The sequence below is a fragment of the Acanthaster planci genome, linkage group LG18 (assembly GCF_054643075.1).
Source record: "Acanthaster planci isolate LZ-2023a linkage group LG18, COTS_SCS, whole genome shotgun sequence".
Lineage (NCBI taxonomy): Eukaryota > Metazoa > Echinodermata > Asteroidea > Valvatida > Acanthasteridae > Acanthaster > Acanthaster planci.
Genome location: NC_141794.1, coordinates 11,583,731 through 11,596,525, shown reverse-complemented (window position 1 = coordinate 11,596,525; position 12,795 = coordinate 11,583,731). Strand labels below are relative to the sequence as shown.

The 12,795-nt window shown below is 45.6% G+C and overlaps 1 protein-coding gene across 6 annotated transcripts in view; it reads left to right on the top strand.

The window, feature by feature from the left end:
* The window catches only part of LOC110978677 (uncharacterized), a 74,681-nt gene that overhangs the window by 57,271 nt on the left and 4,615 nt on the right, over positions 1–12,795 (top strand). For 5 of the 6 annotated variants that reach the window (XM_022233849.2, XM_087149072.1, XM_022233848.2 and 2 more), the window contains 15 exons: positions 532–660; positions 1,329–1,445; positions 1,883–1,981; positions 2,344–2,544; positions 3,109–3,207; positions 4,657–4,671; positions 6,015–6,116; positions 6,936–7,040; positions 7,255–7,356; positions 7,664–7,906; positions 8,313–8,420; positions 9,327–9,524; positions 10,009–10,107; positions 10,552–10,659; positions 11,376–12,726. In XM_022233849.2, the coding sequence (XP_022089541.2) occupies positions 532–660; positions 1,329–1,445; positions 1,883–1,981; positions 2,344–2,544; positions 3,109–3,207; positions 4,657–4,671; positions 6,015–6,116; positions 6,936–7,040; positions 7,255–7,356; positions 7,664–7,906; positions 8,313–8,420; positions 9,327–9,524; positions 10,009–10,107; positions 10,552–10,659; positions 11,376–12,726 (3,076 nt within the window). The remainder of the gene's footprint in view (positions 1–531; positions 661–1,328; positions 1,446–1,882; positions 1,982–2,343; positions 2,545–3,108; positions 3,208–4,656; positions 4,672–6,014; positions 6,117–6,935; positions 7,041–7,254; positions 7,357–7,663; positions 7,907–8,312; positions 8,421–9,326; positions 9,525–10,008; positions 10,108–10,551; positions 10,660–11,375; positions 12,727–12,795) is intronic. The other variant, XM_087149071.1, reaches the window with a different exon arrangement.

Below are 12,795 nucleotides of genomic sequence, written 5' to 3'. Positions count from 1 at the left end.
GAAAAGTGAATAATAACAAAGGAAAAATAGAGGAAAGAAAAGGTACTGAAGAAAAAGCTGGTGGAAGGAGATGAAGATCACTGATTGACCCCCAGTTGACCCCCTCCTGCTGTTTACATTTCCTTTAACCGGACGAGTTATTTGCCCCCAACCCCCCCTAAATAAAAGTTCCCCTTGGAATAAATTTTGGCAGTGCGCATATAATTGTCAGTTTGTGTTAAGAATTGTGAACCATGGTATTAAACAGGAAAATCTGTTTGATGGGTTGTTTGTTGCTATATAGACTAATCCGATTAGACGCCATAACTGCGGTGGCACCGCACTCACACGCACATTCTTTAGCTTGACGCGCTTGCATTTGGCAAATCACGACACCCTGTTGGTCGAAGAGGTAGCGGGCGCGTACCACCTGTCCACGAGAAGTACAGCACTGCAGTAATGGCTTCTACTTCTGGTGGTCGAATTACACTATAGGCTGATTTTTTTTAAGACAGTCAGATGATGTAAGTCTAGAGACTTTTTTGTGTTTAGGAAGGAGAAACACCGCTCCACTATGCAGCTGAAATCACAAAAGAGATGATCCATTACCCTGGGGAGGATACCGATATCATGCAGTTGTTGCTGCAGTATGATGCGGACATCAACCTCATCACCAAACTGGTACGTATGCTTGATACGATGGCCAGGTCGTGCAACTTAATTGACTGTTGCCAGCCTGAAGCTGCATCCGAATCTGTTGTCTAGAGCTAGGTCTGGGTCTTTTCTCCATCAGAAATGTGTGGAGACGCGTAGACAATAGACCTAGCCGTAACTCTGGAAGCCCTTTCGGACACGGCCTGAGTTCTTGTTGGAATCGACTTTCTAGATGTCAGCTGTTTTCACAGATTTATTCTAGTTTGGGAACTATGCACAGTGGGAATGCAGTGTTTGCTCGCCCAGTTTTCATCGGAATGTGCACAAAGGCCTAGCATCTCTGCCGTGAGATCAGGTGTAGACACGAGCAGTGTAAATTGCCATTTGGTTATGGTACATGTATTTCTTGGCATGTGTACTGCTGAAGGAATTGTGGTTGGTCGGGCCCTAGACCATTTCCAAACCAGCTGGCTTTGGATAAGAGTAACACGTATCCGTGGGGAGTTTCTGGAGCCACTAGCCATCGGCGTCCATACGTGCACATTTCTAGCTCCAGCCATGTACCTCTGACAGCATCTTAGTTCCTATCACTGAAAACTCTGTCCCTCTCTATCCCTGTGCTCTCGTTCCTTTTGATTTACACCTTTCAAGCCGATCATTGTAGCCAGGTTTATTATACATCTACTTTGTTTCAGACCCAAGAGTCGTCGCTCCACTACTGTGCCAGAGCTGGCAACAACAACATCATGCTGAAGATGGTGAACCACCTGGGACCCAACCGGACCCAGCTCGCTGTCAACAGACAGAGCAAGGTACCGGTAGCCATCCTGACAAACTGTTATCAGGAAGACAAGTCTTCCTGCAGTAGCCTTCGGGCATTCCTCAACTTCCACCACAAACTGGTACTTGTTCCGGTACATACGTGTGAACTTTTTCTGGATTCCTGACATTTCAGGCGAAGCTGTCAAGTCCATCTCCCTGCTAGGGCAAACGTCCAACACGATCCAGATTCCAAATGCCCAGCATTTGTGACTGTTTTCGATCTCATCTTCTGATTGGTGCTTGTTCAAATGACCACAAGATCCATTGAACAAATGGTCTTGATGATAGATTCACCCTTGTCTCGAGTCCTACATGTACATTGCATTATCAGTTTTGTGGTTGGATGTACATAGAAGCAATTTTTGTGGGGTTTTATGGTTTTTCTGCTTGCTTTCTCAGTTACAGTTTCTGCTTTTTTGGTTGTTAGAATGGCTGGTCCCCCCTCTTGGTTGCCAGTGAAGAAGGCCACGTTGAAATTGTCAAACTCCTCCTTCAGAGCAATGCCAGAGTGGATGTGTTTGACGAGGTTTGTATGTTTCACGAGGTGATGTCAATTCTAGAATGGAACGCAGTGTTCGTAGCTTGATGGCGCAGTGTCTTAGGCCTAGTCTGTCTTATTCTTAGGATTGTTGAAGAAATCATAAGCTTGCGGAAACTCCCTTTACTCAATTTTCTGGTTGGCCCAGGAGTGTGATCTCTTGAGGATTTTTCCGAATGCGGCATTTTAACCCCCACGATGTGGAATTTGATATGTGTTGTCATTGAAGTTTTTCTACTTCGTAGCACACTGTACAAACCATTAGCAAGTAAAGACCTATCCGGCTTGCTGACTGCTGTCCTCAATTGACCTTTTCATTCTGAATGCCTTGGTCGTTTCTCGTCTCGCAGCACGGCAAGGCAGCCCTCCACCTGGCCGCCGAGAACGGCCACAGGGAGGTCGCCGACATCCTCCTCTGGCACAAGGCCTTCGTCAACGCCAAGTCCAAGCTGGGCATCACCCCGCTCCATTTGGGGGCGCAGAACGGTCACAACGAGCTGGTCAAGTTGCTGATCTGCACCCACAGTGCCACCATCGATGCCCTCTCCCTGGTATGTTGAAGTTTGCATGTTGTGAAATCAGCAGGGACCGTTACCATTTCACATTCTCATGGTGCCCATGGGTTTCTATTAGAATGCCTATACCCAAGCAAATGAAACTCCTTGAACCATAGGCCAGTTTCCAAAAGCTGCTATCTGCCCCGAGCGGAAGTGCGCCCCCAGTCGGCGAAAGAAAGATAGGTGGTTACAAGCGGGTTCTTGCAAGTGTTCTGCGTGTACGCAAAGACCATACATGCCGCAGTAAATTAGCTACACGTATTCAACGTGCTCCAGGTCAAACGTGCATATACTTGCGCACCTCATGAAGCGCCTATGTGGTGAGTACCAAAAACATGCCCTGTGTTGTTCCACTCGGAGCGGATTAAGAGCAGTTCAAGTCTGCATGGCATGGAAAGGTTTGGCCTAACCAGTTACCAGCCAAACATGCACCCAAGTCAGTTGCCTGTTACCGGCTCTCGACTTCTTCTCGCTCAGTGAGATAATCAGCTGAGCAGTGTTTTCATCATCTAAAGATGAGATTAAATTCCCAACCTTCTCTATGATTTCGTTGTGTAGGCGAAGAAGACGCCCCTCCACTTAGCCGCCCAGAGTGGCCAATTGGAAGTCTGCGAGACACTGCTGAAATTGAAATCCGACCCCAACTCTAGCGATATGGTAAGCCAGTCATCCAAAATTTCACCTAATAAAAGAGAATTACTCTCATCTCATTGTCAACTCATTCCCTTGACTTCTGATCAATTGTTACGTTGGGCATTGTGACTGTAAAAATCAAGGTAGATTCAAGCATATCTGAATTATTGCCACGAATACCCCGATCAGTTCCCAATAAAAATTCTTTATTATTATTATTAACCATTTCTGGTCAACCTACCCTAAGGCTTTATCAAAGCAAAACATGTTTTGCTTGCTTAAATTTGGCTTGTGTGATTTGTTTTATTTTTTACGTGTATCCAGCATAGAATTTGATCAGCAGTGGTGCACTTCTACCTTTTCTTGCAGTGCATTTATTTTGCCACCGTACAGGACAGTTATATGGAACTTTATTCGTTTGCCTTTTGGTAGGACAGGTCTCGGGCAGTGCTGTTGAGAAGGAATTTTTGAGCTATTAAACTGTCTAGATCAACTCGGATCTGCTGAATTTCAATTCCACGTTGTACAGTTGTTTGATTCAGCAGGGGCACAATATCCCACAATTGTTCAGATTGCCGGATTTTTGCTCACCCAGAGTTTGAATTTTTCGATGTTTGCAAATACCCTTTCTGGTTTGCTGCTTGTCACGCTTTGTTACACAAACAAGGGGGCAAAACTCCACCAGCGACTAAAAGCTCCATTAACCCTAACCCTCCTGAATCCTTCACCTGTTGGAGGATTGAGGAGGGTTAGGGTTAGTGACTAAAAGCACCCAAAAGTCAGTGTTTTCTTGTAATTGCTACAACCCTTCTACTGGATGTTTTGTGGATTTCTCATCAACCCCCAGTCCTGCCAGTCGTACCCTTATTCAGGTCTGCAGAGCCCAGTTACCGTCACATTACATTGTACTAGATGTGTAAACATAAGTTCTTTAAGGGATTTGCCTTTGAACTGATACAGTACATGCACTTGTTTGTGTGTAGAACAATTCTGATATGAAGCAGTCATGAGCGAATTCCTTTTTCGTTTTGTGGCTGTGCAGTCAATGGCATTTCCGTGTTGCCAGGGTTTAACATACCTCTGCATGTTGCATTCTGCAAAATGCCGGAACTCTGTATCTTGGGCACGACCATTACATTTTGATTAAACAACCGCCTTTGGAAAGTACCGGTACATTAACAAGCCATCGTGGTAAGAATGAATTTGCCACACTTGGAGCTGGTCCAAGAATGGTTCATACCGAAAGTTGTGGCTTTATTTCCAATAAATTGCAGAAATTCTTTATAATTTGTTCTAAATTTTTAAACTCGCCACGGAGCAGTTTTGTGCTCTGATGAAAGTCTGTCCATAGCCTCTGGCAGTTTGTCTTTACCCTGCAAACTCAGGTTTGTGTCGTCTCGTTGCTCCATGCCAGTTGCTCACTCATTACCCCTTAAATATTTCATCCGTTGTTCATCCATTATTTATCACTAGTTGAGAGTTGACAATGTAAGTAACCATGGCAACATCTCATCCTCATTTCATCATTTGTTTCCCCTCTTCCCCAGAGTCTGCTCGATGAACCTATTCCATCTAGTCTCTCCTGTGTGTTTCTGTGAATTGATATGAAACCAGAGAATGAGTCCACTGTTTGTAAACTACGCTAGAATTTTTTTTCCCCAAGAGAATGCTTGCGTTCGTAGCATGGCATGACACAACTTCAGTTTCTGTCGTGTTTATAATCTGCTGTAACAGAGGGTATACTAATTGCTTGCATTCCATTTTCCCTGACACGTGTGATACGTTCTGATTCGAATGTGAACCTTCACTTGTGAAGAATTCCTGATAGCTTCTTGAACCTTGTAGCATGTAGAAGTGATTCTTTGTACACATGGTTGTGAAGTAAAGATTTAGTGCTGGGGGAACGTGGAGAAGGATGCGTCCCCCAAGATCTTGGCTGTCCCATCAAACAACTTTTCTGAAACCTTTCACGCATGTAAACACGTCTACATGAGCACATGACCACACCTCTTAACTGTCAATTTAGACCTGAAAAGGATATTGTTGCGGTCATTTATATCTGGGCCTCTCGTGCGTGCCTTCCCATGCACTGAGCTCATGTCAGTTGGAAAATTTAAATCTTTGGCCTGCCCATCTCATAAGGACGCTGCATTCTACTTCCATAAACTTGGTAGATTGGGACAGTAATAGAGTTTATTTTTGTAATACTGGAAGCAGTTTTTTAAGGTTAACCCTAACCCCCTAGGCCTTTTTACTAGGAACCATCCTCAATCCTCCAAAAGCCTCCCAAATTTTTAAAACAATTTGTTTTGGAGGTGTGCCTACTGCCTCAATCCTTCAAAATCCTCCGGCAATTCCCGTCATTATGTTGAGGCAGTGCGAATGGCATTCTTGAGCTGTGCAGTTGATTCAAAAGAAATATCGGACTGGATGCTTGACTAAGCAAAAACAACACAAGGTCTAATCCACGACCTTCAGGCATGGCCTCCGTCGCAATAAGCCATGCACTTTTGACATTCACAGCGATCCTCCAAAATCCTCCAAAACCGCCCACAGGATTTTGGAGGGTTAGGGTTGAGTCATCATTTATTGACGTGAACAGTGGCCCAAGCACTCATTTATTTTTCATACATCTCTTGAAACCAGACTCACAAGTCAACTGACCCTTTCGTGGACTCAACTTCAATTCAGATTAAACCGTTTGCTCGATTCTGCAAACCATGTAATTTTTTAGTAGTCAACTTCTTTTGTTCAGGGATTGGACTTTTTATTGATACCGGTATGTTCTAAACTGTTTTGTAATCGGTCACGGCTTGTCAATTACCTCACAGCATGGTCAGACTCCATTGCACCTCGCAGCCAAGAACGACCATGCCGAAATCGTCAAGCTCTTCTTGAAACACAAGCCGGAGCTAGTCACAATGGCCAACTCGGTGAGTTCACCATGGACCTCTTTTCTTTCTGTAATTGCAATCAATGATATTTCCTTAAGTTAGTTGGCCATTTCTGTTTGCTGAAATAAGATAAATAAATCCATCTGTCGATATTCATAAGATGTGACTTGTGCATGGGGAAATGTTAAGTTTTATGTTAGAAATATTGCTCTTTTTACGTGTAAATTTATAGCACTTTATACCCAGTATTGTTCAAGGTCTTGAAAAAATCTCAAGCTTACTTAGGGTTACTAAAACTAAAAAACTTCTGTTAGCCGTTGATGAACTGAAATCCTAATGGACATTGCAAATTTGTTTCTAATCCAACCGGGTCGACCAAACTTAGAAGGCAAAGGAAGACCTTTTGACCTTGCTGGGAATCAAACCAGGTGGCCAAAATTGGGAGGCATAGGAAGAGTCCTTGACTTGGGTGGGCATTGAACCTGGGTGGCCAAAATTGGAAGGCAGTGGAACAACCCTTGATCTGCATGGACGGTACATGGGGGTATGAATTGAACCAGGGCAAATAGGAAGGCAAAGGAAGAACCTTTAGAAGGACACGGGACTTGGGTTGGAGTCAAACCCAGCCCCCCCAAGATGGAGGACAGTAGACTGCATTTAAATGTTAAGACTGTGGCTGTATTACACACGCATCCATGGAAGCCACTAGCTAGCCACTTACTAACGGCTACGGCTACAGCCCATAGGCACATGTTATACTCTCTCAGCCACAGCATGTGGATATGGGCACAGCCCTATTAAACTGTTGCATCTTATGGCTAATAGTCTCATTGATTTCCTTGTGCGTCATCTCGGCAGGATGGGTCTACATGTGGGCACATCGCCGCGTCCAAAGGGAGTGTGGCTGTCATCAAGGAACTCTTGCGCTTCAACAAAATCGGCGTATGCACGGCTAAGAACAAGGTCAGCAAATGAATCTTCTGGCTCCCCACCAATGCTTCGTTTGGAGAGATGCGTTGAAATTTTGGCATCATCTTCCTTGAATACCAAAATATTGATATATTATGCTTGATAAAGTCAGTGATATCAAATCATTGGTATGACTTTGTTGCCAACAAAAACATTACCAAGTAATTTGAAATTTACTACTGCAATACTTATATCGGTCACTCAACAGACCAACGACTCTACAGCGTTGCACCTAGCGGCCGCGGGAGGTCACAAAGACGTGGTGTCTGTCCTGATCGATAATGGAGCCTCACCAACTGAGGAGAATGCTGTGAGTGGCAATTGATATTCACAATACTCTACAACCCCTGATTATTGTGCTTGTACGTGTGTTCGAAAAAAGTTGGGAATATGCAGTTGCTGCCTTGATACACCAAGCCGGTGTCATAGGAAATTAGGACCCCTTGAAAGCCTGTCCTTTTCTTCAGTATGGACTCCCAGCCAACACATCGCTGCTAGTAATCATTGTTCCAAATTGTATATAGTATGATTCAGGGCCAGAAAGTTTGTAGGTGAGCAAAGTATCAATATGCCTGACGTTTTGATCCGAGCAAGAATCGTTCTCCGCTTCTTCATAGGACGGGATGACTGCAATCCATCTGGCCGCCAAGAACGGCCACGTCGGCGTCCTGGAGTCACTGAAGGGCAAGGTGTCCTGGAAGGCCCCCAGTGTCAAGACGGGCCTGACGGCGCTGCATATTGCCGCCCACTACGGCCAGAGCGACTTTGTCCGGGAGATGCTGACCAAGGTGCCGGCCACCATCCGCAGCGAATCGCCCGCTTCTATGCCAGGGGACCTCAAGGAAATCTCCATTCACGATGTAAGACCTTATTCCGTCTTTTATACAATATTGGGTGTTGGGAACAACGGTATTCCAATTGCCTCTGCCTCAGGAGCCATTCAAGTTAACACCGCTGATTTCTTAAAAATGGGTTAATTAAATCAGATGTCATTTTCGGCAAATGACCACAGCCACCTGCCTGAAATTCGCCGGGACCTTCTTCTGGTTCAACTTGGGACTGTATCTTTACTGTATCTTTATAATGTTTACAGTATGTAAAACTTCAACCTGTGTGCCACAAATTAACCCCAATGGTTCCAATACCATGGATTTATAATAAATGATATATAAGCAAGCCCAATACAGTGAGATTACATGTGTATTCAGAATGTTTACACTGTCGTTTTGTAAATAAAATTTTGTTTGCATGTGGTGGTATTTTTAGCATGGCTTGACTCCCCTTCATCTTGCGGCACAGTCTGGCCACGAGGGCCTCGTCAGGTTGCTCCTAAACTCTCCTGGTGTCCAGCCCGATGTACCAACCCAGGAACAGGTATGTACGCGCAGCGCCCGCTGCCGACTTATACAGTACTCTATGAGGACCCCAAATTTGCCTTGTGTGGACCTGCTTCCCGAAACCGAGTGCAAAGTACGTTTCGTAAAACCTAAGTTCTGCGATGCCAGGAATTCTCATTTTACCAGAAAGCCTGAATTCAGGCAGCTGAACTCGGGTTTTTGGCCGAGTCATACCAGGATTTCAAGCATCCCTCTTCATCCACCGTAATATTCCTGGAGGAAACTCCAGCAGTAAGCAAATACTATCACCTGATTGAACGGCACGTGGGGTACATCTCACCGTGCCTGAACTTTGACAAAGTTAATGTAGCCAATGTGGTATGTAGTTTTATGAAGTTATAAAACCTTGTTTTCCAGTTTTAATTGCTGAAATGGACCGATTGCACCTGCTAAATCAAGGATCTATAGTGGGTATCACTCCCATACGGTAGCTAAGTGTGTTTGGAGTGTTGTTTACAAATGGTGAAGCCGATTCTGGGTACAAAGGAATTCGTATGCGCTTTAGTTCTGCTGTGCGGCAAATCAAGTTGAGAACTATCAATTTGAGAACTATTTCCAGTGACTGTTCTACGTTGTTGACTATAGGTCAGGTGACTTAGCAGGTGCAATTGGTCTATTAGGGCTTAAACGAATGAGTTACTTCAAATCCCAGTCTAGTGTGGAGATAAGCCCCATGGCAGTAGGGGCATTCATTTGTCCCACAGATTACTACACAAAATGTGGAGTAGTCACCTGCAGTGTTGACATATTGCTGCAGGTGCCTAATTGATGATGTCAACTTTTCTGCAGCAAAGATTTTGGTTTCCTGGTTTCAGACCGGGGGCCAGATTTTTAAAAGAGATATTCGCCTCATGTATTCCTGGCTTAAAATTTGTTTCTCTAGGGGACGATTCCTCTGCACCTGGCCTCCCAGAGTGGCCACACGGCCGTGGTGGGTCTCCTTCTCAGCAAATCCACCACGCAGCTCCACGTAAAGGACAAGCGGGGACGCACTGGGCTCCACCTAGCTGCAGCCAACGGCCACTATGACATGGCATCCCTGCTTCTCGGGCAGGGCTCGGACATCAACGCCTTCGATAAGGTGAGCTCAAAAAATGAGGCTTGGAAAAAATAAACTGTATGAACCATGCCATTTGGACGGGTGAACAGACCTTTTATTCTATTGTTGCGAGATCAAGATGCAGTTTTAAGAAAGGCCTCACAGATCCTTCAAAATACACTAGTTTTTAAAGATTTTGCAGGATGGTGGAAGGTAGAGCCCAGCCACTGTTACTCTACCTGGGGCTTGATGCCCCACGACAGTTAAATGTGAAAAAAATTGTGCTATTGGTTTCCTGCACAGTTGAGTGTTTTACAGGATTTGGGAGGGTTTCTTGCAAAAATGCCCAAGATTTTTGCTACAAAAAAATTCAAATCAATTAAGTTTCATTTTACAGGTATGCCTTTTATCCCCGATAAGTTCCTCTGTGGATGGAGTATATGAATATTCTAATTAAAAAGAAACATTGAAAAACATGGTAGTTAAATTATGTAGACTAATTAAGATGTTCTCCTGTGACCTACAGAATGGCTGGACACCTCTCCATTTTGCAGCAAAGGCCGGCTTCCTCAATGTCGTGACGCATTTGGTGGAGAGTGGCGGCTCACCAAAGTTTGAGACCAAGGTGACCCTACTTTTTGCACAAAGATATCAAGTTGTTAGGGGTGATCAGAAAGTTGGACAGAATCAGGACTTGGTACTGAGATCCTTTCAGAAATCTGTCCCAGTGGCTCATACAGTGAATCAGTTCTTGATATTAAATTAGTGGTTACATTTTATAGAGCTCATGAGATGGGAGTTGTCACGAAGGGCTTCGTCCTTCTGAAAATTGACCTCTGCACTCTTTCAAATTTTCAATAGAAAATCTTCCACTTGTCATCAGTCCACTGCCCAATTAACGAATGCCCTTCTTTGCCACTGCAGTAGACGACACAAACATTTTTGACCCACCCTAACAATATTAAATTGTCACATGGCACAAGTCACATGTCACCCGTCACAAGAGTCATTTGTATCATGTAAATCATCGATTATTGCGTTTTGCTTTGATATTTGTGTATTCTGTCAGGATGGGAGAGTAGCCATTTGCTACGCGGCAGCAGCTAATCATCTCGCCGTGCTCAGCTACCTGATGAAGAAAGAACACAACACACAGCACCTGATGGAGGACAGGAAGGTAAGATTACCTGACCTGGAAAGCAGGACAGCGTGGGTTAACAGGCACGGATCCGCCCCCTGCCAATTTTCCTGTCTGGGACTTATAATCTAAAGCAGGAAGGCCCCCTAAAAGCTTAAACTATGTAGCAGTCTAATGTTGTGGTTATGGATAAGGACAAAACAACATCAGCAACAGCGACAACTACATTTTGTAACCCTCCCCTGTGTGAATAAATCTTTCCTGAAACACCCCTAGCCAAAAAATGCTGTACCTGCCCCTGGTTTAAGTCACTCCTCTGTACATGTAGAGAGTGGACTGATCACATTCAGCATTTAAGAGGCCATCTTGGCAAAGAGCAGGACTGTATTGGTTCGAACCCCTCCAATGTAGCTAGCCAAATCATAACATTCCAGCAGTTAAGGCCAACTCTCACCCTTGAGTGGAATCTCACGAGTTCAAACCTTCTGGTGTGGCTAGGGGGCTGACCACGTTCCAGCATTGCAGACCAACTCAACCTGTGAGCTGAATTACATGGGTTTGACCCCCTTAGCTAGTGGAATCATTACATTCAAGCAATTTTTTAACTTAGGAGCAGCCTTCAGAAATGAGGAATCCGTCTATTACTTTTATTATACTACCATAATAGCAATTTTGAATTGGCTTTGATCTTATTTACTCAAGTGTATTTTCATTTGCTTCCAATTAAATTACGGGTGTGATCATTTTATCGCCAGTTTGTTTTTGATTTAATGGTGTGCGGCCGCTACAACAACAACGAGTCCATCCAGGAGTTCATTCTGCGATCGCCAGCTCCCATCAATACAGCAGCCAAGCTCTCCAAGAACTTCCGGCAGCAGTCGGCCCGGGAGAAGGAACGGGCCCGGGACCTGACAGAGGCCAGCGCCTTCTGCGAGTGCATGGCGGTGGACCTGCTATCAGTCTCAGCCAGCACCAGCAGCGCCGGCCACCTGCTGCGCTCGGTGGACAGCCGGGGCATCACCTTCCTGGACGTTCTCATCGAGTGCGAGGACAAGGAGGTGGTGGCACACCCTTCAGTGCAGCGCTATCTTTCCGATCTGTGGATGGGCAATCTGACCTGGGCATCCTGGCAGATCCTCCTCCTGTTCCTAGTCTTCATCATCTTGCCACCCATTTGGGTCTTCTTTTCCCTCCCCCTAAAGTTACGTTTCAACAAGCTCCCCATCATCAAGTTCATGGGTTACCTGGTCTCCCACATCTACCTGATCATCTTGCTGATCTTGACGACGGTGATCACCCCGTTCATCGAGGAATTCATCCGGACCAAGTCGCTTGTGCCCAACTGGTATGAGTGGCTTCTTCTAGTCTGGCTGACGGGTCTCCTGGTGTCGGAGATTACCAACCCAGGCGACCGGCAGGGCCTAGGCTACATCCGGGTTGTCACGCTGGCGTTCTCCTCGGTGGCCTGCATCATCCACATCGCTGCTATCCCCTTCAGCGACGACACCAAGCTCTACATGATCTATGCCCGCAACCAGTTCTTCGCCTGGTGCCTCCTCTTCACCTTCGCCGGCCTGCTGGAGTTCCTCTCCTTCCACCATCTCTTCGGACCCTGGGCCATCATCATCCGCGACCTCATGAAGGACCTGGTCCGATTCATGGTCATCCTGCTCATCTTCCTAGTTGGGTTTATGCTACACCTGTCGGCCGTCTACCAGCCGGTCACCGAGCAGACACCAGAGATGGCCAACAGCACAGACTCGATCCAGACCCCCATCGACACCTTTGTGGTGCTGTTCTTCTCCCTCTTTGGGCTGGTTGAGCCAGGGGATCTGCCCCCCACGATCCGGAGCCCACCCTTCACCACCGTCTTGGTCAAGTTCGTCTTCGGCACATATCTTATCGTGACCCTCATTGTCCTCATCAATCTGCTCATTGCCATGATGAGCGACACCTACCAACGCATCCAGGCCCAGTCTGACACAGAGTGGAAGTTTGGCAGGGCCAAGCTTATTCGTCAGATGAACAAGTCCTCGGCTACCCCGGCCCCCCTCAACATACTCACCAAGTTGGTCACGTACTGCAAAGCGGCCTACAAACACAAATGTTAGTATTCGGTCCTCATTTTTCACTTACCAATAACAACCATTTAAATGAAAATCTGGTATACCATAT